A 27,636-nucleotide genomic window follows, 5' to 3' on the forward strand; every position below is an offset into this window, starting at 1 on the left:
GTGTCAGATCGTAATGACATGTTATGTGCTAAGAACAAATAAATGCTGAATCCAGTCACAAATTTACGTTCGCAACTCATATAATCTTTGAGTTGTTAACAGGCGTGGATGTCGTACTAAAACGCTTTTCGGAAAACAAGAAATACTATGTCTACTCGATGGGCTTCATTCTTGGTTTTCAGGATGTTACGTGAGAAAAACGCGAGTTGGGTTCCTCATGGCCGGTGGTTTCGGTATGCAGGCTGGTTAGGACAGGGAAATTCGTTCTCTTGAGACGCATCATTACGTTGTACAGTCGAATATGGTCTAAGATTCTACAACAGATAAAATCCAATGGAACTGGACGGTAATTTTGCATATCATTACTGTAATCTTTGTAAATGAGTGTGTCCCGTGTTCTCTTCCAGTCATAAGGCACAGTCTTCTATTCGATAAAACTACAGTAAGTAAGGTTAAGAGAATGGGTACCTGTATATAGAATCTGGTAGGGATTCCGACGCGCACTATGTCCTTGTTCAGTGTTAACGATTTCAGATGTCCTTGTTCGGATTTAACTATTTCTGATATCTTTCTACGACGTTAACACTAACATCTATATCACTCATAACTGCACTGGCACAACATTTAAAACTAGAAAGTACTCTTAGCTATTCGTTTGTTAACGAACTTTTGCAGTCCTAGCTCAACACTTCCGGTTATGAATTTCTAAATACAATTTCGGTTCCTGTGTCATTCTTGAGCGTATGAACTGTAACATTTCCTAGTAGATTAAGCAACACCAATTGAGGCGTTTCAGATATCAAATTTATATTTCATGAGAAGCGTTGTCGACGCTACATCGAGCATTTTTCATCGTGCTGTCATATTCTGTTTCAAACTGTAGGGAAAGAAAATTCCATTTATAAGCATGTCAGTGTTTCAGTCATACGTGAGGATCGCTTTCTTGGAGGCGAAAATGGTACCACGTTAAATATGAACAAACAGAATATAAATAAACACGTAAATTACACTTCAGTTAGTGACCTCGTGTTTCAAATTCGAAATTGTTGATGTCCATTTAGTTACAGTCTGAGCCTAAAGAGAAGGCAGAATGAGCTATTAACAGGCGTGGATTCCTTCGCAGTTTAGAAAATATATATTCAGGTAGAACGTAAATACTTCTCTTGAAATTCGTGAGTTATTAGCATTGAGTGGAGCAAATGAAGTGCGACGAAGTACGTCAGTAATGCGTAGAAGTTTTTCTATTACAGGAAGAAAACTGTTTTTGCTGTATTCTCGATTTCTTTTTTACGGCGCGTCGTAAAAGAAAAAGAGCTGTTTTCTGAAACTTGGACTGCTGCTCTATTTGAACTACTCGAGGGAAGAGCATTTCTTGTTCCAATATTATGAGTTCCTGCAATTTACGACTGCGAATGCACTTTCTTAGTAGACTATTTCAATGGTGAATAACGTACTTTTCAGATATTCGTCAATTGTATGAATAGCGCGACTAAAATTTATTTCATTCATAAGGTTCTGCGCGAAACAGTAGTCGCGCTATACATTTCTCTGATGACAAGATGTATACGTAAATAATTTACAAACTAAAAACGATAGTGAGCAGGGACAGTAACTATATGCATAATTTAATATGAATCTTTTGCTGAGGGAAGACATTTATGTAATCGAAAAACTGACATTTATTTGTGCTGTTACTACAGCACAGCTCCATTATTAGTCACGCTCGTTCAGCACCTATCCTCATTAATGTTAGCAGTGCTGCGTTGTTGCCTCGGCATCATAATCATCCACATCACAAGCAAAATTTCTGCTTATAGCGAGCATTCATGTAAAGGGAGAACTCAAACCTTCCTGATAAAATTTCGCAGGCTCTTTGGAGGTATTTTCTGAATATTTTAGTTTAAGGGATCCAAAAGCTTCAGAGGTTCGTTGCACAGTAATTGAGTTTCGTTTGACTTTTAGTCTTATTTATCTGTGCATTAGCTGAACATATCTGCACAACACTGCATACGACTGCATTATGCGCTGTGTGTCTTGTTCCACTAAATCGCCGTACTTATTGTTGACGACAGTAATGCACACTCCACTCTCGGCTCTAAGTACCTCTCGGTTCAACGTCGAGTTTGTTTGCTCGGCAGGGTGAGGTGCACGTCAACAGTGATACAAAGCGGTATGTATAGATTTACTGATGAAAGAGATTGCCTTTATACACCTTGTGTATGATTTTGCCGAACTAAATGGCAAAACAGCTCATTGATGCTATGCGGGGCTGTTCTCACAACGACGGCAACCACATCAAAAAGCTTTCGATCTACATACAGACGCCCACGAGAAACCCGATACTCCCACTTTAGAATGTTTGTGTGTTTCAGACTCTTGCATTGTCGTGAAAGGATTTCCGCAGAAACAAGGGTAATGGGAATTACGAATCGAGTAAAATATAATTACTCAGCAACGAGCCACCTGAGACCGCTAGTGTTTTACACGAAAATACTTTTATTTTTGATTCATCAGTCTTCTCACTGGTTTAATACGCTCCGCCACGTATTTCTCTATCTTGTCAACCTATTCATCTCAAAGTAGCAATTGCAACCCACGTCCTCGTTATTTACTTGGTGTATTCCAATATCTGTCTTCCTCCTCAGTTTTTACCTTCCACAGCTCCGTCCAATACCATGGAAGTTATTCCCTGATGTCTTAACAGACGTCCTATCATCCTGTCCCTTCCTCTTCTTAGTGTTTTCCATATATTTCTTTCTTCGTCAATTATCCGGAGAACCTCTTCATTGTTTACCTAATTTTCAACATTATTCTGTAAAACCACATCAGAAATGTTTTGATTCTCTTCTTTTCTGGTATTCCAACAGTTCATGTTTCATTACAATACAATGCTGCGCTTCAAATATACATTCCCAGATATTTCTTTCTCAAATTAAGGCCACTTGGCAAGGAATGCACTATTTGCAACTGCTAGTCTGCTTTTGATGTCCTCCTTGCTCAGACCGTCATTGGTTGTTTTGCTGGCTAGGTAATAGCATCCCTTAACGTCATGTACTTTGCGATCACTAATCCTGATGCAACGTTTCTCGCTGCTTTCATTTCTGCTACTTCTCATTACTTCCGTCTTTCTTCGATTTACTCTCAACCCATATTCTGTACTCATTAGACTGTTCGTTTCATACAGCATATCGTGTAATTCTTCTTCACTCCCACTGACTATAGCTAAGTCATCAGCAAATCTTAACATTGACGTGCTTCCATTTTGAATGTTTATTACACACTTGAACCTTTCCTTTATTTCCGTAATTGCTTCTTCGATGCACAGATTGAATAGTAAGAGCGAAAAACTACATCCCTGTCTTACAAACTTTTTAATACCAGCAGTTTTTTTCTTCGTCTCCTACTCACATTATTCCCTCTTGCTTCTTGTACCTGAGGTCATTTATCCGTCTTTCTCTACAGCTTCCCCCAATTTTTCCCAGAATTTTGAACATGTTGCACGATTTTACACTGTCGAACGCTGTTTCCAGGTCGAGAAATCCTATGAGCGTGTCCTGGTTTTTTCAGTCTTGCTTCCATTATCAAACACAATGTAAGAATTACCTCTCTAAAGCCAAACTGATCGTCATTTAATACATGCTCAGTTTTCTTTTCCATTCTCCTGTATATTACACTGCTCCGCAACTCGGATGCATGGGCTGTTAAGCTGATTGTTCGATAAATCTCGAAGTTGTCGGCTCGGGCAGTCTTCGGAATTATGTGGATGATGTTTTTTGGAATGTCAGATGGTGTATCGTGAGATTCGCTCATTCTACACACCAGCGTGAATAGTCCTTCCGTTGCTCCTCCCCCAATGAGTTTAGAAATTCTGATGGAATTTTATCTACCCCTTCTACCTTATTTGTTCGTAAGTCTTCCAAAGCTCTTTTAAATTCAGATTTTAATATTGGATCCTCTATCTTTTCTAAATTGACTGCTGTTTCTTATTAGCTAATTAGTTAGAGTTGGATAATAGTATCTCATATTAGCTGGATACCACATAAGATCTCTCATTTGGTTGCCTGAGCATAGTGATACAATTATTTCTGCAATAATAAGGACACATTTGTCAATTTATGGCAGGTATCACAACACCAGAAACAACGGACTCCAAAGCTGTTGACAACAAGGAGAAATTTTCAGATTTAACATTGAGTACCTTACAATGATGTAAGTCCAAGTAGAAACATTTTTGAAGCAGTTTGATTCATCAGGTCAAATTCGATGAAGCACAAAGTGTTGTCCTTACCGTTTCAAGAAAAGCAACGAGAAATCTTGCCTGCGAGTCCTTTTCACTCTTGGAAATTGTCTCACAAACAAGACTTTACAAATGAACCCTTACAATGAAATTAATTTTAGTCATAGCAGTTAACAAATGGCTCTGAGCACTATGGGACTTAACTGCTGAGGTCATCAGTCCCCGAGAACTTAGAGCTACTTAAAGCTAACTAACCTAAGGACATCACACACAGCAGTTAACAGAACTGGCGACCAAAGAGGGTCTCGTCGTTTCTACCAATTTATGACGCATCAGAAAGCATAAAAGTGTGAAAAGTGCACTAGTTTTCGAATTCGGAATCACATTCGTACATTTCTCCATCTGCAGCACGTTAGTGGAGTTTCCTGATCCTTCTTCTATTAACGGAGGCCTACACCTTGGTCGGGTTTAGCTAAATTATTTCCACAATTACAAACACATTAAATTAATTTCTTGCATTGTACAAGGAACGATTTTTAGGATCTCGTATTCCATAAGACGTGGGGACAAAGTCTCGTATCTCTTACTGATACGATGATCCTCTTTCTTATTTTTGAAAGTCCGTTTTACCATCACCGATATATTCTACGTTCCATCTTGTTCTACCAAAGAGCAAAAATGTTTTGTTTTTGAAAATAATTATAACAGTCTAGATCTCAGGCCACGTTTGTTACAAGGTAACCGGTTCCGATCATCTTCGGACCTACAGACGTAATATAATGCAGGATATAAATTAGAGGAATACATTAAAAGAACTGAAAATTACCTACAAAATTATAAAACGCAGATACACCCATATTGATGGACAGTGGCTGTGCATGTAGCAGGAGCCATTGAATGACGATGGTCAACTGCTGGAGAGAGCGGTACATCTGTTTCTTAAATACTCCTGCTAAAGGCTTATCTGCTCCTCGTACAACTGCAATAGTCATCCAGGAATTACCAGTCACTACTTCATTTGTGGTGCAAGAAAAATTAATCTTGCAACCAACAAAAGTAATGGGTCCTGTCAAAAGTTCTTGTTGTGCAGTCTCGTTAGGTGTGAAGCTGAAAGTGTCAACTGTTTTGTATACTGGCATCCTACTCCTCCTGGAGTATCTTCTTCGTCTGTACGGATGGCTGTGTGTATCGTGTGTCTGCCTACAGCTGACAGTATAAAGTCAGCGTCAGCCAATCAGGCACAAGTTGAGAAAAGTTTGTACTAAAGGACGTACTAAATAAATAAAACGTCAAATTCACGTAAAATAATTTTACAATAAAGAAGAAGCAGATTGATACTACAGGTAAAGAGAAATAGATATGCTGAGAGCCTTAAAAAGGAACCAAACAAACATCACATTCGCTGCGTATAGGTTTTACTCTAGGAAACCAATACATAGTGAATGTGATATTTATTTGTTTCCTTTTTAAAGCTCTTAGTACATTTACTTCACAATAACTGTCTTTACAGGCGGTTGCATCTTTATTGTAAAATTATTCTACGTATTTTTGACGTCTCATATACTAATAAGTACATCTCTTTGTACGTAATTCTCTCAACTTATACCTGATTTCCTAACGCTGACATCACGGTGTCAGCTGTAGGCGCAGCCTGCTGTATTTAAGAAACAGGTATACTTTTCTCTCCAGCATTGACTATAGTTATTCAGCGTCTCCTTCTCGATACGCAGCCATTGGCCATCGATGTATCTACGTATCGTAATTTTACAGCTAATTTAATTTATTTTGTTGTATCCCTCGAAGTTACATCCTGTATTATATTCGAGCTGTATGCCTGAAGATCATCATGTGACGATCGAAACCGGTCACCCTTCGATAAAAGTCTCTTGTGATGTAAACTGCTACAATTATTTTCAAGGATTATGTTCTGATTCCTGATATATCCAATAACGTTTTCAAAAAAATATTGTGCTTTATTTTATGGTAGCATATCTGGGAAGACCTTGTTTAAGTATGATATTTCTGCCAAGTTAAAGAGAAATTAGATAACTTATGGAAACAGAGTACCGTTTATGAGGTGCCCATGGTGGTAAGAATCCATCTCGGTAGTAAATATCGGACTGCGAGTTCGGACTCCGAGCAACGATAGTTTCAACACTTCATGTTATTTTAAAATCGATAACTGCGATTGTTTCCAACCTTTTATAAGGAATGATGGGAGGAAAAACTATAAGCCACTCTCAGTGTTCTCTGACGGCAGCTTCATCAAGCCTTATGATTGTACTGACTTGATGAATATAGTCCGTCTGTGCATACTGACCACTAGGCACTTACGGCATTTTATGTAGAAAAATAGAGTTTCATTCCTCCGTGACAGTTTCCACAGAATACTTTACCGACCAGCGGCGTGTAGACAGATTACCCCAAGGACATTATTTCAGTATTACTGACAAATAAATACACAACAATTTCTCTTTGGAGTTAAGAGGCAGGGACAAAAGTGCTTTGACAGTCTGAGACAAGAATTACCACTGGAACAGTTCACAAAAGATAAAACCATCCGTAATTATATCGCACGTCGTGTTATCGCCACGTAGTCTACCGCTAATTCGCACCTGTGTGGCACGGTCTCATTAAAAGTTGTGAACTTGTTACTTTCTTTAAAATAGTGATTTCCCACTCTAATAACTAAGGGGAAAATGATTACGATAATACCTCGTCAGAATTAACTCCACACATTTTCCACAAGACTTAGTTCGGGAGAGCAAACCGACCTCTGTTCTGAAGAAAATTTGTGCAGGGTGAACACTGAAAAATCTAGCTCAGGCACAGTACCGTCAAAGATTTGCTTAGATTTATATGGAGGGTTGTGCGGGTACCAGTACTAACTAATGTCGGCACAAGTCTTCTGAGAGCATTCTATTTTGAAGTTTTGTGAACAAATTAGAATCGCCTGAAATTCTATGCATTTTATGTATGCAAACATGTTCATTTTCAGACTGTAAACTAAATGGCGTAATGTCGTAAAAATAAGGCTCCCACTGTTTTCATTCTCCCATGCTTCGACTCGTTGTACACTGACTTGTTTTTTTTCTTTTTTTTTTTAATGGGATATAACTATTTACCTATGTACATGATAGATTAATTTCGTGGATATTGTTAGGGATAATCTGGGACTGAAGCTGTATACTGTCGACGCAAGACAGGCGAATTACGCTCTGCCGTCTATTTCGACGACCGGTAAGCCAAAGGCAACGATCACTTAAGGCTTACATACCTTGACGTTATTCGAATATCCATACTTATTTAAAGAATTTGTGTGCAGTTTTGAGATTATATTCTGCGATTTGCTACTGCATGCTGAAGGTTCTACACTGTTATCGACTCACGAAATGGCAACTTCCGAGAAATAATTCTACCAGACGTAAGAATTAGTGGACATCGACGATGTACTCATTTGGATATCGGATGTTTAAGCAATCCCCATTTGTAGCGCACGTATCTAAGTAATAACGAATTGAATCTTGTAGTAACAATATTGTATTCCATATAATTCTCTGTCTCCAATGACACCGACGTCCACGTAACGCTAGCATTCCTTCCTGTAATCGCACACCGTCATAAAAAAAACGCTTTTTCTGGAACGTTCAATCGAGTATAGAAATCCTGCCGACCCCACCCTCCAGTGGGGCCTAGCCTAACCAGCACTGACGACGCCTAACTGTTAGTGTCAGGAGAGCTAGTGGGGGCTGCATTTGTTGTTGGGCGCTGACAACATTAACGACCCAGAGCAACAATGTAGAGCTAACAGCAGCAGGATCGCTTCAACAGAACGGCTCACACAAGGGCCAATTAAATTGAATGCATTTGTAGGGAAATCAGCTTTCTCTCTACACACGTTTCTCTTGTAGTTGTTTTTCTTTTAGCTTCTCGTAGTATTAGATATTGAACAAGATGGCACCTGTTACTGAATATGAGAAGATCTGACCAGAAGAAATACAGCACTAACTCGATCAAGTTACTCAAGGTTACTAAAGGACAAAAAGCATTCTGTACCTACTGCTGGGAGAAGCTAGTGCGGCGGCCACTTCAGTTTCTCCTTATCTAGGTAAGTCAGTTGATATCACCTTACCCGCATGCACTGACACTTACTTTTTCTTTTGAGTAAACAGTCTTCTGAGTGGTCTGATGCGGCCCTCTACAAATTCCTCTCCTCTGCCAACCTCTTCATCTCAGAGTAGCACTTGCTACATACGTCCTGAATTATTTGTTGAATGTATTCCAATCTCTGTCTCCCTCTACAGTTTTTGTCCCTCTAATACCATGGACTTCATTCTCTGACGTTTCAACAGACGTCCTATCATTTGGTCCCTTTTCCTTGTCAGTGTTTTCCACGTATTCCTCTCGTCTCCGATTCTGCGCAGGGCCTCCTCATTCGTTACCTTATCAGTCCGTGCAAATTTAGTCTATACCACCACATCTAAAATGCTTATATTCTCTTCTGTTCCGGTTCTCCCACAGTCCATGTTTCACTACAATACTACGATGTGCTCCAAACGTACATTCCCACAAATTTATATCATCGAATTAAGGTATATGTTTGCTACTAGCACACTTGTCTGCGCCAAGAAGACTTTCTTCTAATACTAGTGTGCTTTTGATATCCTCCTTGCCTTGTCCGTCACTGGATATTTTGCTGCCTAGGTAGCAGAATTCCTTAACTTCATCTGCCTCCTGACCATCAGTCCTTCGAAGTTAAGTTTCTCGTTATTCTCATTTCTAGTGTTTCTCTTTACTTTCGTTTCAATCCATGTTCTTTACTCATTAGACTGTTCCTTCCACTCTTCAGATTATGTGATTCTTCTTCACATTCACTCAGTATAGCAATGTTATCAGGGAAACGTATCTTTGTATTTTTATTCCACTCCTTTGATTTCCATCATTCCTTCTTCGTTGTAGACATTGAACAGTAGGGGGGAAAGACTACAACACTGTCTTACACTCATTTAATCAGAGCACTTCGTTCTTGGTCGTCCACTCTTATTATTCCCTGTTGGTTCTTATACATATTGTATATAACCTGTCTCTCCCTATACAGCCGGCCGGAGAGTGGCCGTGCGGTTCTAGGCGCTACAGTCTTGAACCGAGCGACCACTATGGTCGCAGATTCGAATCCTGCCTCGGGCATGGATGTGTGTGATGTCCTTAGGTTAGTTAGGTTTAATTAGTTCTAAGTTCTAGGCTACCGATTACCGCAGAAGTTAAGTCGCATAGTGCTCAGAGCCATTTGAACCATCTCCCTATACCATATCCCTATTTGTCTTAGAATTTCGAACACTTTGCACCTTTTTCCATTGTCGAACGCTTTTTGCATGTCGACAAATCCTACGAATGCGTCTTCCTTTTTCTTTAGTCTTCCTTTCAATACTACCGCAACGTCACAATTGCTTTTCTGGTGCCTTTACCTTGCCTAACACCAAACTGATCGTCATCTAATATATCCTCTATTTTCTTTTCCATTCTCCTACATATTTTTCTTGTATACAACTTGGATGCATGGACTATTAAGCTGATTGTGCGATAACTCACGCACATGTCAGCTCTTGCAGTCTTCGGAATAATGTGGCTGATATTTTCCCGAAAGTTGAATGGTATGTCGCCAGTTTCACAAATTCTGAACACCAAGGTGAACAGATGTTTTGTTGCCACTTTCCCCAATGATTTTAGAAATTCTAATGGAATGTTGTCTATTGCTTTTGTCTTATTTGATTTTAAGTACTTCAAAGCTCTCTTAAATTCTGGTTATAATACTGGAGTCCCTATCTTTTCTATGTCGACTCCTGTTTCTTCTACCACATCAGACAAGTATTCACAGTCATAGAGGTCTTCAATGTACTCTTTCCAAGTATCCGCTCTCTCCTCTTAATGTTACCACCGTGGCTTTTAATTTCACCGAAGGCTGTTTTGAGTTTCCTATAAGCTGAGTCAGACCTTCCTATAATAATTTCTTTTTCGATTTCTTCGCACTTTTCATGCAGCCATTTCATCTTAACTTCCCTGCACTTCCTATTTATTTCATTCATCAGTGACTTGTATTTCCGTATTACTGAAATTCCTTTAACATTTTTGTACTTCCTCCTTTCATCGATCAACAGAAGTATTTCTTCCGATACCCACGGTTTCTTCGCAGTTACCTTCTGCGTAACTATGTTTTTTTTCCAACTTCTGTGACTGACCTTTTTAGAGATGTCGTTTACTCTTCAATTGTACTGCCTAGTAGGCAGTTCCTCATTGCTGCATCTATAGCCTTAGACAAGTTCAAGCATACCTCGTTATTACTTAGTACTCCCATACCCACTGATTTGCATATTATTGATTATTCCTGACTAATCTTTTAAACTTCAGCCTAATCTTAATCACTACTACATTGTGGTCTGAGTCTATAGCTCCTCCTGGGTCCGCTTTACAATCCACAGTCTAATTTCGGATTCTCCTTCTGACCATTATGCAGACTAACTGAAATCTTTCAGCATCACCCCGCCTTTTGCAAGTGTACCTCCTTCTCCTGTGATTCTTCAACAAGAGTATTCGCTATTACAGAAATCAATTACTCGTTCTCCTCTCTTGTTCCTTGTCCCAAGCCCACATTCTCCTGTAACCGTTCCTTCTACTCATACAACTGTATTCCATTTCCCCATGACTATTAGATTTTCATTTCCTTTTACGTACTGTATTACCCATTCAAGATTATTACTCTTTCAATATCCTCATATATTTTCTCTTTCACTTCATCTTCAGCTTGCAATGTTGGCATGTATACTTTAACTATCGTTGTCGGTGTTGCTCCCAGTAATACCCTCAGTGCCCTACCTCCTATTCATAATGACTCCCACTCCCGTTATACTATTTTCTGCTGCTGTTGACATTATCCTACACTCGTCTAACCAGATCCTTGTGTTCTTTCCATTTCACCTCACTCGCCCTTTTATATCTAGACCGAACCTTTCCATTTAGGCGGCGTGGAGTGGCCGCGCGACTTGAATCGCCATGTCACAGATTCTGCGGCTTATCCGACGGAGGTTCGAGTTCTCCCTCGGGCATGGGTGTGTGTGTGTTTTTAGCATAAGTTAGTTTAAGTAGAGTGTAAGTCTAGGGACCGATGACCACAGCAGGTTGGTCCTCAGGAATTCACACATATTTGAACTTTTCTTTCTTTTTTTTGCATTTCGCTTTTCAGATTTTCTTACTTCCCTACCACGTTCAAGCTTCTTGACATTTCACGCTCATTCTCGTTACTTACTGTCGATTAAAAATACCGAAAAGTACAGGAAAAGCTTGTCTGGGTAGACATAAGAGCAGATTTGCGAGTCAATACTTCTTGTGTGGTAGAACCTTTAGCAGAGAAGAAGAGTTTAATACTTTTCGTGCCAATATGTATCGTATGTGCAAGAGGTTGATGGATGTTGGGTAGATCCTGCAAGCACAGTATCAGCAGAAGCAGAGCTGCCATGAAGCGCACTGATGACTGGCCTAGAGATACTAGGGCAGGAAGATTTTGGATAAGACTTCAAATGTAGTGCTTTCTAAGCTGGTACAGTTTGCTAATTTAGGTGCTACCTGGGGGAAACTTCCACAGTCATGTGGAAACGGTAGGGAAGAAAGGAAGAAACTGTTAGAAGTTATGTGGAGTTGTTTATTACTCCCAGATCACTGTCGAGATCCCTACTGGGAATGAACTACTGGTGTACAGGTAACCACTCTGAGTTCCACATCACGTTTAATTACTGATGAAAGTGTTTATAGTCAATAGATCTGTAACGGAATTGTAGAAGAAAGTAGGGGAGGGGGGTCGGCATCAATGGTAATTGTACTCAAGAAAAGCGTGGACGGATGCAAATACTCTCGTTTTGGTGTTAACTACCGATATTTAAATCATTAATCTCCCAATGCCAAATATTAAAAAACTTTTGGATAACCCGTGAAAATGCCAACATTTTACAGTTATGGATTTGAATATTGGATGTGATGGGTTGGAAGCAGCACAAGAGTATCGACTCAAGACTGTGTTTACAGTTACATCCAGTTATTACAAGTACTGTCAAATGCCATTCAGATTAAAGAATGCACCACCAACATTTCTGACCTGTCAGCCTGAAACCAAGGCAGTATATGGCATACGTGGATGACACTATAATATTTCCCAAGGATATTCAAGAAAGAGTAATATTGTAGTGAGACGTGTCTAGTTGACTGTGAGCAGCAAAGCCAATGCTGTGTTTGGAGAAATGCCATTTCGTCCTAAATGAGGTCAGGCCATATTGTCAGCCAAGATGGAGTGTAAACAGATCCCCAGATCCTACAAGCCATGCAATAATTTTCTACTGCGGAGGCAGAGAAGGAGCTGAAGTCCCTTTACAGGTCTGGCTATCTATTACTGAAAATTGGTGCTATAATTTTTTCAAATGGTATGACCAGTCATATCTCTCCTCAAGGTTGGAATAAATTTTGAATAGACACCAGTTTGCAGAGAATCTCATGTGTGGTCGAATTGTTGTGGACCACTGGTCCCATCCTGGGTTTTCCAGATTATGGGAAGCTACTAATAATGTTTTGCGATGCTAGCAAGCACACATTTGCGTACATACTGATTCAAGAAGTAGAGAGAATGGAACACTGAACAGCCTAGCTGCTAGGTAATTAAACAAAGTGGATAATATCGTTCTTCAACAGGAAACTGAGCATCGTTGAAGGTAATATGTATTTCCATAGTTACTTGCACAGCAATCACATCAAAGTAGTAATAAATCACGTAGCATTGAAATGGCTTATGAGCTGGTTCAAGCAGCTTTAAAATGGGTTATGGGCCTGAAGGATACGACTAGCCACCTGATCCAATGGGCATTACTTCTTTGCGAATATAACTTTCACGTTATATCTACACCAGTGAAACTCACAGGAATAGCAGGAAGTGCATGCAGTATAAAATGTTGGCTTTTCTGCGATGAGTGAAAGAAAGAGCAGGGTGCTGATCTCCAGTATTGGCATTTCACAAAGATACACACTGATTCAGTACTGATGAGAATATACTGTGTAAACAGGCTGAAAAGGGGCAATGACGAGGTATTCAGGCAGATTAACATATGTATCTTCGTAAGTTATGAGGAAGATGAACTACAGAATAATATACAACAGAGGACTACTGGTGGTGAACATTCAACAAGACGTGGAGCAATAAATCAAGAACTGTGTACTCTCTGCACAAGAAACAGAACTTAACCATTTCAAGGACTAATGGTGGCCAGCCGGTCATTAAAATTGATTCGTTTGGTTATACATGGAGCCTTCCCACAAACACCAGCGGAGAATTGGTATATTTTAAGTACAATGGATAGCTTCTCAATCTATATATTGATGATTGCCATATCAAGTAATCAAGCAGAGACGGCATCCAAACAATGGATACTCATGGGATCTTGATGTTCAGGATGCTGGAAACCCTGCTGACCCAGCAGGCAACCACTTTTTTGTCAGAATCGATGAAGCAATTGTGTTGCCTATTGAAAATTCTGAAGCTAAGGAGAATGTATCTGCAAGGTCAGGGAAGAAAACAATGGGTGCACAAGACAGAAGTTAGAATGTTAAACTACTACGTAAACGCTAACTGTAGCGACTGTAATGCTTTGCTGTCATGTTTATCAACAGCATAAAACGAAAAGGTTCATGGTATAACAGGTTTGTCACCGTAGGAGGCTGTCTCTGAGGGGAGAATACCTTCTTCTTTTGAGTTACGTAAACCAATCTCTCAGCAAGATGTATGTGGTTTTGACACGAAGCTATGAAATGTCCAGTAAACATAGGCTCTACATTGTATACCTGAGGAGCTATGAGCGCTTATTCAGCAGACGAGATACGTTTCTCAGTATCGAAGACGAACAAGTGGTCATAGCTCTTGAAGTATGGAATTTAGAGCCCATACTTACTATGTATAGGGTCCGTCGGCCCCTTTAACTTTGACGCTGTACAGCATTGTTGGATGATTATTGAGGACACGGGTTCATCTGCGCGATTTTGTTTCTCAGGACACCTTCTACATCCTCTCGAAGTATGTTGGTATAATTTTGAAGCACCCTGTATACTTAGCAACAGAATTACACTACCGTTAGCGAACTTGTTTGTGATTACTGATCAGAATTAATTTAATGTATATGACCATACAGTAAATGTTGTTGTCATGGGAATATGGATGGGAGTAATGAGTTACAGACAGAATGTAAGTACGCGTTAACTCTCGACGGACGTTTGAGGATTCAAGAAACGGTTAACTTTGTCAGACCAGATGCGCAAACGTTTAATAGCTATTTTTATGGAGAGAGTCGGACGTGGAGCAGCTGTACTTACAGGCAATGAAGAGGCGTCGGCGGTCCTCCAGTATCCCACCCGGGAAGTATGGGTTCTCCACGCGGCAGGCCAGCTCCTTCTGCTGGTCGTGAACCCGGGGCCGCAGCACCAGCCGGCTCACAGTCACATTCCCCAGGTGTTCCACCTGCAGCACCAGCATTTGTAGCGCATTAGTACGGCCGAGAAAGTAACCCTTGTATACAGCCGTGACATTATTTCTACGCTAAGAAAACATATTGCGAGGTGATCCTGGTGATTAAGTTCGTTCAGTAGTGAACCGATTTATTTCTTTTTCTCGAAAATATATTCCGAGGTCAGTGTTGAGGCAAACAAAAGTGTCTGCATTTTTAATGATGTGAAACGGATAGGTGATCTGAAGAGTAAATGTGGTAAAAACTAACCCAACTGGTTTCGGAAATAAACGGCATTGAGAGCCACAGTTTCGTTTGTGAAACGACACAGTTAATGAAACTTTTAAAGTAATACTCTAGTTATTTCAAGAGAAGACCACTTACAGTTCACACAATTTGTTGGGTACTTACCGTCTACAAGTTGTTACGTTCTAATCGTCCTCCTTTCTACGGGAGCTACTTAATGTCCAACTATCTGCGAATGTTTCAAATGGTTCAAATGGCTCTTACCACTAAGGGACTAAACATCTGTCATCAGTCCCTTACACTTAGAACTACTTAAACCTAACTAACCTTAGGACATCACACACATCCATTCCCGAGGCAGTATTCGAACCTGCGACCGTAGCAGCAGCGCGGCTCCGGACTGAAGCGCCTAGAACCGCTCGGCCACAACGGCCTGCTGCGAATGTTTGCGTGTATTACAAATGTCGACTACCGACTAGGAGAACAGGCTGCATTGTCTCCCAAGGTCACTAAATGATATTAACATGGACCACAAAGTCATTAGTTAATAATGAAAATAAATCTGTTTTCCTTTCGTAGGGTACACCCAATAAACAGTTAAGCAATGATTTTTAGTTCCGACCACGGTCCTTTTACAATGTGTCCCTAAAGCTTTTTTGTAATGAACGCTATGGAACGATTCGATTATTCTAGAGCCGAACCAATGTTATGTGTACAGTGCAATGATCTGTGATGCATAGAACCGTTTTGTCATAAAACTAAACACGTTTAATGCTATAAGCGTTTTAGTGTATATAGCTCTAGCCAGTAACTGACACATATAGCCAGAATAGCAAAGTGACATTCTATCCATGAGAAGCAAACCACAAATTAAGAGAGACGTAAAATAATTAACTGTTTTCCGCTTAGATTCACTATCGTCTCTGGCATTATACACTTAGTGACTTTTGTCGAATGTTGTAAGAACTGCCGTGACACGGTGGAGTACAAGAAATATTTTTTCATTTTGATTATTTTTAGGTAATATTTGTATTTACAGTTTTTATACTTAATTCACTAGTGTTAAAAACTTTAGGGGGAAGTAATGTTCCCGTGACATGTCACTGAAATGTAACATAGCTCGATAATTCGAGGGTGGCCCAGACAGTAATGTACGGCACTTTTTCCTTCAAAAATCCTTTATTGAACATAATGAGAACTACACACACGAAAGAATGGTCTTTTATCTACACACCCTATTTTCCCACGTAATCTTCATCCCGTTCTATGGCCTTCCTCCAGCGCGAAACAAGGGCGTGTATGCCCTGTCGGCACCAATCCTAGTCCTACTTCACTGTTTCAATCACCTCCTCTTAGTCCTCAAAATGTCTTCTACGAATGGAATCGTTTAATGGCCCAAGCAAGTGGAAGTCGGAGGGGGCTAGGTCAAGTGTGTTACCTTCGACAACCGTGGATGGCCTCCCCGACAGCTGGAAATGGTGGATCTCTGCCGAACCGCCTTCTGTTTACCTCACCTTCCGCGCCCTGCGACCAAGTGTACTTCTGTCGACAGCAGATGCTCCATAGACTTTGCACAAGCGTTTGTGATTATTTCGCACAGTTTCTTTCTCTGCAGTGAAAAATTCAATGACGTTACGTTGCTCGTAACTTACATCACCTGCAGACGCCATTTTGAAACTGTCCTACATTTACGCTATCAGTCGGAAATTACGGAAACTTGGTGCGATCACTCAGGAGACTTCAGATAATACATACGTAACATTTAGCATTCGCAGCGGAGTGCTGCACTGAGGAGAGGTATCGATGTCGGTCTGTGAGGACTGGCTCCAAATCGGCGTTCCAAAACATCCCAGAGGTGTTCTTTAGGATTCAGGTCAGGACTCTGTGCAGGGCAGTCCATTCCAGGGATGTTATTGTCGTGTAACCACTCAGCCACAGGCCGTGCATTATGAACAGGTGCTCGATCGTGTTGAAAGATGCAATCGCCATCCCCGAATTGCTCTTTAAGAGTGGGAAGCAGTAAGGTGCTTAAAACATCGATGTAGGCCTGTGCTGTGATAGCGCCACGCAAAACAAGGGGTGCAGGCCTCCTCTATGAAAAACACGACCACACCATAACACCACCGCCTCAGAATTTTACTATTGGCACTACACGCGCTGGCAGATGACGCTCATCGGGCATTCGCCATACCCAAACCCTGCCATCGGATCGCCATGTAGTGAAACGTCATTAGTCACTCCACACAACGTTTTTCCACTGTTCAGTCGTCCAATATTTAAGCTCCACCGTTACTGTTCGAAGCGGTCGCAAGTCGTTATCCACAAAAATGAAGTCAGGGTCGAATGCAGTCCTCACATGACGCACATGGGGAAGGAGTACTGTGTCATAGTGACGTTGACCGCTGAGTGTACCGTGTTCAAAGGTTTGGAGGACTGTATGCCAATGCAACATTATGCGTACCCCCACTATAACACCTTGACCAACCAAACGATCATGTTCAGCAGTGTTTGTGGATGCATTACGTAATCCCACTTCTCGTAACAGGAGAGTATGTTCAAGATCACCATTCAAGCTGAATTGATTCTAATCCGAACTTGGTCCTGTCCCTATGCTCTTGGCATCATCCCAAATGGTGCTCCCAGAATCTGATCCTTAATACTCCTTGTGTTGCAGGGCGAGCCGCATTTGGCGCTATAGTCTCGCTGACGTCGAGCAGTGGTACGTCAAGCTATCTGTGCAGGACTGGCACACCTCTGTCAACACGCTGCCGCAATATCATTCATTTCCACCAAGTTGTTAATATTTTATGTCACTTTATACATCTCGTCCTAAAGTTTTGCAGAGCGGTGTTCATTCGAGAGCCTGACAGGCTTCATACATAGGTTAACGGAAAAAATGCTGAAACAGATTGTTGGAAAAAGAACCATCTCATTACGCACCAGACGATATCTTCTACAAGAATGAATATAGATTCTTGGGGATCAGTTTTAACTCAACACACGTAAACCAAAATTTGACCTTGGCGCCAGATATAAGTTGCCGGTTCATCTGGTGGCTGGTTCATGCCTCTGTAGTGCAGTTAGGCAATTCACTTGCTCACGTTCATTTCAGTCGAGAGAGGTTTTTCCTTTTTTCCTTTTCTTTTTTTAATGAAAGACTCCGTCTAGCAACTTTCGGGGTACTGAGGCGCATGTTCCTCGAGCACCTAGTCGATAGCACATTGAACATTTATGAAAGAGAAATAAATTTTTTTATCTTAAACATTAAGAACCTCGAGGTCGCAGGATATGATTTAGTCAAGCCTACTGCACTTTATTAACTATCTGATGCCACTGTATCTCGATATTTTCATCTATAAGTCAAACATTTCATACAAAGTGTCATTAAATACTTACATTCAGTTTAAACAGACACGTAACTGTAAATTTTATAAAGTTATTTACAACAGTTCAACCAGCCTGCAGTTAACTTTTATGTAACAGGAATGGAACCGACACACTAGTTCTCGTCGTGCCGGTGTCGCTAACGGGTGGCTCTTTTGGCCGTGCGTCTGAGGCGCCTCCCGAACGAAGCGGTCTGCCGTCTGCTGCGGAGGGAAAACACGAGTTCTCTTCTGCTACCACCTAGGAACCTGCAGCGACCACCGAAGCTTTACACCTCAGTGCAGTCCTGGCAGTGTGTATCTGTTTTTGCTGGCGCAGCGCCAACCATCGAGTCATCCACTGTGTTAATGGTTGCCAGCTGGGTGTTGCGATCCCTGGTGTATTGTTGGGTGACTTGGTTGTTACCCAGAAAGGTTCTCGTCGTGATTCAGGATACCATTTGTGTGGCTGACCAAAGACATGTTGGGTGTCATGTTTTTAACTGTGGTGTCTCCAGGCTTAAATGTGTTCATGAATGTGGATTGCTGTTTGTGTGAAATGAAAATAACATTTATCTTATTGAGACATAATGTCACTCATACCTTAGCAGTATTTTTTCACGGGGATTTATCAAAAAATTTTTGTCTCCCATAAATTATTGTAGCTGCATTGTGAAATAGATGAGGAAGTTATGGAGCTGAACATTGTTGTTTCAGTTTAAGGGGAGGTTTTGAAATAGAAGTGTAATGTGTTTTGATGCAAAGTATCGTACCCGCTCAACTTACACCTTCCAACCACGTATTTCGTACCAAACATATAAGATAAAACATAGAAGATAATATTTACCAGACATGTATATAATTAGGTTCTCTGCCCTTGTGTATCATCTATCAGCTTTCTCTCGCAGTTGACGGGAAGAGCGGTGGAAAGTAGCTCATGACTGAGTAACTGTAAGAAGCAGTTGTGTAAAAGAGTCCTGTTGAACCTTCTGTGTCTAAGGCGCTGCAGTCATGGACTGTGCGGCTGCTCCCGGCGGAAGGTTCGAGTCCTCCCTCGGGCATGGGTGTGTATATTTGTCCTTAGGATGATTTAGGTTAAGTGGTGTGTAAGCTTAGGTACTGATGACCTTAGCAGTTAAGTCCCCTAAGATTTCACACACATTTGAACATTTTTGAACCTTCTGTGAGAAGTAGATATGTTTTATGCAGACGTAACAAACAGAACTTTGTAGCCCAAATATTTTGTCAGTGAGTCATCTGAGTAATTACGAGTGCTGGATATTTAATGAAGGAACTGTTACCATTTATCAGTTAGTGAAATCTCGAACGAACTTTTCAATCCTGGACACAGCATAATTTCTTCGCCCAAGTAACATCTGTGAGCACTATCATACCACTGAGAAGAAGCAAGGAAGATAACATCCAGAGAATCAGGTTAGTACAGTTACAATGGTTCAATACTCGCTACACGTTTAATCAGTTCCATTCAAAATATCTAACATCAGTGCTGTAGACACGATAATGCATGAGCATTATTGAAAGAAGTGTTACAAGGTGCATGCCTGGAATAGACGAACTGGTGTACAATAGGACGTTTCTTTTGGAAAAGACTTTGTTGTTTTATGCAAAAGTTTAAATCGACCCAAGTTTATGTCGTTACTGATGTAAAAGATACAGTCTTGTGAAATCGGGTGGGTGTTTTTGAAAACATCGTGTGTATAGCTGTAGTATTTCAGGAGCGAATTTTGTAATACACCACTTCGTCATACTGTAACAGTTGATGGATTCTGAAACACTGGATTCTGAAACCACTTTTAGTTTGATAACCATATGTAGCAAGCATATTGTGTATTTTTAACCAAAATTAAGACTAAAGTTTCAGGTGGTTGATAAATACTGTGCCAAGTCTATTATATCGCATTACCATTCTGAATATAGTCTCGGAATTTTGCTCCAAAATTCCTGGCAGTTTCTAGTAAGTATCCTACGCACATCCCATTCTTCTCCTACCGAAAGCCCTGACGGCGCCTACAAGTAATATTAAATCACTTCGCTGTTACTTATTTTATTGTGATTGAACATATTGTCAGAAATACAATCTTCTGAAAAAAGGCGTTTTAAATGTCTCTTATATTTTAGAAACGCGATGTATCATATTCTCTCTTATCTGTTACTACTGTGACTATGATTACACTACCTCCCGCCCGAATGAGTCAGTATGACGAAGTCGTGGAATACGTAAAGCAGAGTGCAGTGTTCGCTAGGCTCTTGGTGAGGAGTAATTGATCAGCTGCATATTACTGGACTAATAACCGCGCTCGTTTCGTATACAGTTTGCTGATAGCGACAGGGATCTCTAAGGAGATTAGTTGCTAGATTATAAAGTAAAGACCCCTCTGCCCGTAGCTGAATGTGCTTCAAATTCAGCGTTGAAATTTCAATTAAAATGTAATGATTTGGACTTGATCGAGGCAGTAAATGATCCGTGCCATCTAAATCCCCGACAATGCTAGATTACCCTCAATTTATTAAAAGGAGAGATTTTCAAGGCCTACTGGAGCGTGTAAAGCGATTATTTAGTACATTCCCACACACAGCTCCTCATCCCAATTGACACTGATACCTCAATTGTTCGCTTAATTACAAACTGAAATGTAATTACATGATTCGTTTAGCTAAACTGTAGCTATTCATTACATATATTATTCACGTGTGACATGGGAAAGTACCCACAAAGCACACTAGTGGAATGAAATGTCAGAGAGAGAGTCCCAATCGACCTCTCCACAAAAAAAGAAATTTTTTTCGACATAACACATTTCAGTTGCTGCAATGGTCGACAATGTCAACTTAAACATTGTCTGTAACGTGCTTGATGTATCTTAAATAACTGAGTGCGACGCGAGACACTGCTTTCTTAAGAAAATGATTGTCATTGTCCTTCAAAAAATGCTTGGATTTATTCCTTTGATCAACAGTTATTATGCTGGTGATAATTAATTCCTGGATAAATTTTATAGTATGTAAGGTTGAAAGAAGGTTTTATTGTGGTTCACGGATTGCCGTAAATCATTTTAAATGAATACTCTCTCACACAGTTATTTCGATAGACTAAAACATTAATTGCATTAGTAATGTAATCAGCCATTTGGCATCCACTGCTGCATAAAGCCTCCTCTACACCTCTCTGCGTGCTACTCAATGATACACATCCATGCTGCTTCCTAAATATGTCCTAATTCATCTACCCACCTACCTTACCATTTTGTATTGGCGCTTTCTTGTAAGTCTGAATCCATCAAGGAAATTTCTGTATTCATCTGCCAGTCATTTGCCTGGCTGCATGTATCGTCCATGTCCATCTCATCTTCGTTACACTCATAATGTCGTTCTCTGCTCGAGTCGTTTCCCTTAAACACTTGTTTATTTGCCTACCTCTCTCAACAATTTCCACTGCGAAAGTTTCGGGTGTTCGGTGAGCAACTCTCGATGTCTGAATGATATTCTCGTTGAAAGTTAACGTCTAATTTAGACTTTTCGAAGCCGGTCGTAGACATATATTCTTAGCTTTCAGTTTCACACTGGAATCTCCGACTGGGGAAACATTGTTCTGATAACTAAAAGCAGTTCTAGCCAGTTATACTCATCCGTTAATTTTGCTATTCATCCTGCAGGTTCATTCATTATATGTCATCACCAAAACGCTGTTGGTAGGTGTGAACTCGACTGCGAGAATCGACAAGTAAATGTCTCGATGTAGTATCACTTGAAATGATTGAAAGAATATTTTCATGTACGCCGATTCGAGCTAATAAACAATGGCCTGTACTTAACGAAGGACACAGATTCTTATAAAGTGCTAGCCTGTGGTGTGAATTCCTAAGGTACCAAACTGCTGAGGTCGTCGGTCCCTAGACTTACACACTACTTAAACTAACTTATATTAAGTACAACACACACACCCGTGCCTGAGGGAGGGCTCGAACCTCCGGTGGAAGCGGCCACGCAGTCCGTGACATGGCGCCTCACCCCGCGGCCACTGCGTGCGGCAAAGTGTAATCAATCCTTAGGAATACCGATTCCACAATTAGAAATGCCCACAGATAAATCTAACTTCGTACACGTACACACAGTCGGCGAGCATGTGAATGACTGCAGTTGCAGCTCTCTGTGACAGATGAAACGGCCACCAAGGTGCTTCAGCTTCTTTCGTGTTTACTGTTATCAGGCTCTGGTAGGTTATACAAGTGGCGTGAAAAACGTCAGATGTTTAGTGCGAGACAGCGTCATCAATAACGGACAGAATTTAAAATGGGACTCAGTGTGGGTCTCCATTTTGTCGGTGGTCGATGCGTGCAATATCCAGATTTGTCGAGCATTCAGACGTGACAGAAATCTGTTGTAAGACTGCATGAAAACATGAGGGCAAGCAAAATCGCCGTCAAGGTACCACTCGATCATATATGTTCATCAAAGGTGATTATCCCCCAACTGTGCAACAAGGATGTCGTAAATCGTTCACATCGGAGCCTGCTACCCCTGAACATGTAGCGGACTCCCTGCAATATTCTGTGTCATCGTGCACCATAGGTCGGTGACTAGCATTAAGCAGACCGAGAACTATCATCCCATGAGCAGACTGCTATCGATATCACAGTACAAACTGCTGCGTTCAGAGTAGTGCCGTGACGGAGAGACATGGGTTGCCGATGAGTGACGTCACAGTGTGTTCACTATAGACTGCGTTTCCGCACTATGCTAGATGACCATCGTTGGCGAGTATGATGGCGACCTGGGAAGAGGTCGCAATCATCCAATGTTTTGGAGAGGGACAGCGGTTTTCTCCTGGAGTCATGGCGTGGGGAGTCATCGGATATGACCAGGTTCGGCTGGAAGTGAGTGAAGCACTCTGACGGCAAAACGACACATCTCGGACATCCTACGTCTTCACATGTTAACTCTCATTCAACAATAACTTTGTGTCATTTGTTATCAGAACGTTGCTGGTCCACACATGGTACATGTCTCCACGAACTGTCTGCATGATCTTGAGGTATTCCATGGTTAGACGGATCAGCATATCTGTGCCAAATAGAAAATGGATGGGGCCAGTTCAGTCGGCAACACTATTCCAGTGACTATATTTTTTGACACCAAGGATGGATTACGAATTTTTGCATATCCAGACCATGGGGTGCAACATCATGCTGGAAAGTGAGATCATATTGCCTAGTTCATGATAAATTTGAATCTGTTTTGTAACATATGAAATAACATTGTGTGCCCACTCAAAACGTGAAGTTTCATTTTATTTTCTCTTCTATATCTGGTGGCTTCACTTTATCCACCACTATTTCGTATATGAAGAGGTTGAACAAGTCAGCCAACCTAATGTTACGTACCACCAAATGACGAAACAAGGTCCACTCCTTCTGTGAAACATATTTTTACAAATATCTAAACCTATGTCAAGTGTTAAATAAACCTTTCTGTTTCAATTGATTGGTTGATTTTCTCGACATCTTCAAATTTATACAGTTGCTGAATCGCAGCCTTGTTTAATATATTTCAATATGTCATTTAATAAACTATATCTACGTCTTCATCCATCCTCTCAAGGTGTTTCACAGAGAGTACTTTGTGTAACACGATCACTTTCCTCCCGTTACGTGCCAGTGACGAACGATTCATGGGAAGAACAACTAATTGTACGCCTCTGTGTGGTCGTGAATATCATTAACATTACCTCTGTAGGCTTATCGCAGTATATACAGTAAGTGGGAGGAAGCAAAATATTGGTCGAATTTTATAGGAATGTGCGCTCTTTGATTTTCAGCACTCAATCACAACATGATGCACACAGCCTCTCTCGAAGCGTCTGCCACTAGAGTAGACTGAGCATCTCCGTGACACTTTCGTGCGTATTAAATGAACCTGTAACGAAACATGCTGCTCTTCTTAGGATCTCTTCTGTTTCTTCTATCGATGCCTACGGTTTCCAGCTATTATTAGTCTAGCCAGTTATGATGATAAACTACCAATGCAAACAGGAAGAAAGTATAATGTCGCTGTTCTAACAGATATAATGGGATATGGTGCGAATGCATGGGCTCACAGACTTCTGCACAGGTTTTAAGAGGTTTCAACACGCAATACTTCTTCGGTTTACGGGAGCTTTTGGTACTGTCTCGGTTAAGGCGTTGCAAATAATAGTTCGTATATGCCATTCGGTCTCCAAATGCGGAAAAATAACAGCAATCCACAATCAGACCAGCTGGGTCAGGAATGATGGGATTACGCCCAAACAGCGAGGCGTCCCAATGGTTTTTTCCCAAATACAGAGACGGGGAGTGGGGTATCCGAATCCATTCAGAGGCCACTTCTTCACTGGTCTTGGCCGCAACGCCAGCTACTGGCATCGAGGTGGGCGAAGACAAATTTTCAAATGTGCATGTGCTGAAAAAGAAATACCACCTATATGCCAATGTTACAGATACGATCAAGACTCGGTGTCAAGGAGGTATTCTGATTACTTTTCAAATGATTCAATGTGTTAAACACTAGACGTCTAGCATGAAAGCGAAAGAAAGTGGAGGAAAAGATTGTAATTATGTTTAACGTTTCTTGGAAGTCGTTAAGTGCACCCATTATCAAACACTGTAGGAGTATACCCTGTGTAATATGCGCTCTCTTTTAAGCAAACTTAGTTTTCTGAGGGTATCAGTGCTTATAACGTCATATCTCATGAACTGTGTATCGTACAGTGAAATTATTTTGCTGGTAAATCCAGTGGTATATATGTATACTGTCCGCGAAACGTGTTGAGAATAGAGTTAGGAGTAAAGACGTAACAAACCCATTAACAGCTACACTGTAGTAAACAATGAACTTTTTTTGCTACCACGATTTTCTGGAAGATGTCAGCGAGGAAATGTTCCGCTAAGATTCGAAATTATGTTTAAAGTTTGTTGCAAGTTGCTACGTTCTCTCATCGGAGAACACTGGATGAATTTAGTCTGGGCAATTTGGACGCTTTTAGTAATCCACCTCAAGACGTAGAAATACTTTATAGCTTTAATACTAGACTTATTGTGTAAAACCTTTCATGTAAGAATAGACCTCTTAATATATCTGGCAGTTTGGTTGAAACTAAACCAGTAGTATAGCAGAAAATGCTAAACATACATACATAAACATACACACACATACATTTTTTAAATGATGCAGAGATAAAAATTTTATTTCTTTAGCGGTTAATTATATTTGCTCCTTGTGCATTATCAAACTATCCGGTGGAAAAAACAGCGTAATTTGTCGGCAGTGTCAAGTAAACCACAAAACAAAAGAACACGAAAATTGCTTGGGGAGAGACAGGGCCTACGTGTTGCTGAGGTTGTGTTGAGTACACTGCGGACGTTTCGCTAGGAAGCCCTTACGCATTCTCCATACAGTCCAGATCTCCACCCATGCGATTTCCAAAATTTTGGAGGGCCAGAAGAAGACATTCGTAGCCATCGATTTGCTTTGGACGAAGACTTGCACGCCTAGGTAATGTCATGATTCTGCAAGCAACCGCAAACGTTTTTCCATGAAGTCACACATCTTGTCTCACAGTGCGATAAATTTATCGGTATTCACGGGATTAATTTTGAAATAATGAACAACTTATTTCATTTTTTTCCCGTTTCTCTCGTTTTCATTTGACTGCTCCTTAAAAATGTTCGTGAAATAAAGCTGGTGAGTTCTTGCACCCTTAACAACGAGATATACACATCCAACTCAGAACACCTTTGTGGTGAACTAAGACTGATTTCATTTCAGATGTTGTCTAATGTAGCGACCGCAAATAATTGCACTCTTTCTTTATACTGCAAATGGGAAATAATCTTGACGCGATCTGCCGTTACAGTACGTACAGAATCGAACAGGGAAGAATCGATATTGTCCATCCTATGGTCTACATCTTAGGTATTTATTGTTCAAAAATGGCTCTAAGTGCTATGGGACTTAACAACTGAGGTCATCAGTCTCCTAGACTTAGAACTACTTAAACCTAACCAACCTAAGGACATCACACACATCCATTCCCTGAGCCGGGACTCGAACATACGACCGTAGCAGCAGCGCGGTTCCGGACAGAAGCGCCTAGAACGGCTCGGCCACAGCGGCCGGATGTATTTATTGTCTTATAAGCCTTATGAAGCACCTGTTTCTCGCATTCGGAAACCACAATATGACTGGGCTATCTTGGGCCAAAATGTTTAAATTCCACCAGCACCTCACCCTGCGTTTCGAACTTAACAGAAGCTTTTCTACTTAACTAACTGGATTAGCACTAACAGAAGAAAGTATCTCGCAAAATTGCCCTGACAGCAGATTTGTTCTGGGCGTAGTATTATCTCTCGTAAGATAATAAATAAATAGATCTTAAATTGGCAAGGACCTTATCTACAACAGGAATAAAGTCATTTCGAGTAGTCAGTGGCACTTATAAAACCAAGTTGGAAATAAAATATAAGATATGGAACAAACAGCGACATATTACTTTTATCTGCAGGATTTCCACCCTTGGCAGTACAAAATATTTGAGTATACAGGGTGATTCAGGTGCCCTCTTTGTGTTTTATGAACTCCACGTTGCCATCAAATTCGACCAGCAATATGTCCACAATCTCTTGCTCATTACATGCCAGCTATTAGTCCTACATAAAAAAATAGACAGGACCTTTGTGGTGGAAATTTAATGCAGTTAAATTTTTGATTGGGATGTTGTTTCGAATTATTCAAGAAAAAAAAACATACAAAACTGACCTTCAAACACGTATTCCTTGAATAACTCGAAAATCGTGGCCTCTAGCAAAAACGTATCCCGAACAAAATTTAACAATATTAAATTTCCTCAAAAAGGTCCTGTTCATTTTTTCTGTAGGACCAATAGTCTATGCGTAGGGAGCGAACGAATGTGAAGACTTCGCACGTTGGTTTTGAAGGCAGATGAATCGACATATATATTAATGTGATTTGTGCGATATTTACTTTAATACTGATCCAAACTGTCAAAACCTAACAAAGGTACCCATGCTTCCGGTACAATTCCCACGGGGTATAAACCTATTGCTGGGTTTCTCAAGGCGGTTCATCGACCAACTTCGGCTGAAGGCGTGGTGAATCACTGTGTTTGTTCAGTGCTCCTTGGGTCTGCCGCCGTCTAACCAAATTCCGTTTCTACTCCTTGGTTCCTCCTTCCTCGCGTACTGTTTTT

General features: G+C 40.7%; 1 protein-coding gene across 1 annotated transcript in view; it reads right to left on the bottom strand.

Annotated features, from left to right (window-relative positions):
- Positions 1 to 27,636, bottom strand: part of LOC124613517 (hemicentin-2-like) — a 1,448,717-nt gene that overhangs the window by 506,057 nt on the left and 915,024 nt on the right. Inside the window, exon 7 of the mRNA XM_047142227.1 lies at positions 14,636 to 14,780. Within this exon, the coding sequence (XP_046998183.1) occupies positions 14,636 to 14,780 (145 nt within the window). The remainder of the gene's footprint in view (positions 1 to 14,635; positions 14,781 to 27,636) is intronic.

The sequence above is a fragment of the Schistocerca americana genome, chromosome 4 (genome assembly GCF_021461395.2).
Source record: "Schistocerca americana isolate TAMUIC-IGC-003095 chromosome 4, iqSchAmer2.1, whole genome shotgun sequence".
Lineage (NCBI taxonomy): Eukaryota > Metazoa > Arthropoda > Insecta > Orthoptera > Acrididae > Schistocerca > Schistocerca americana.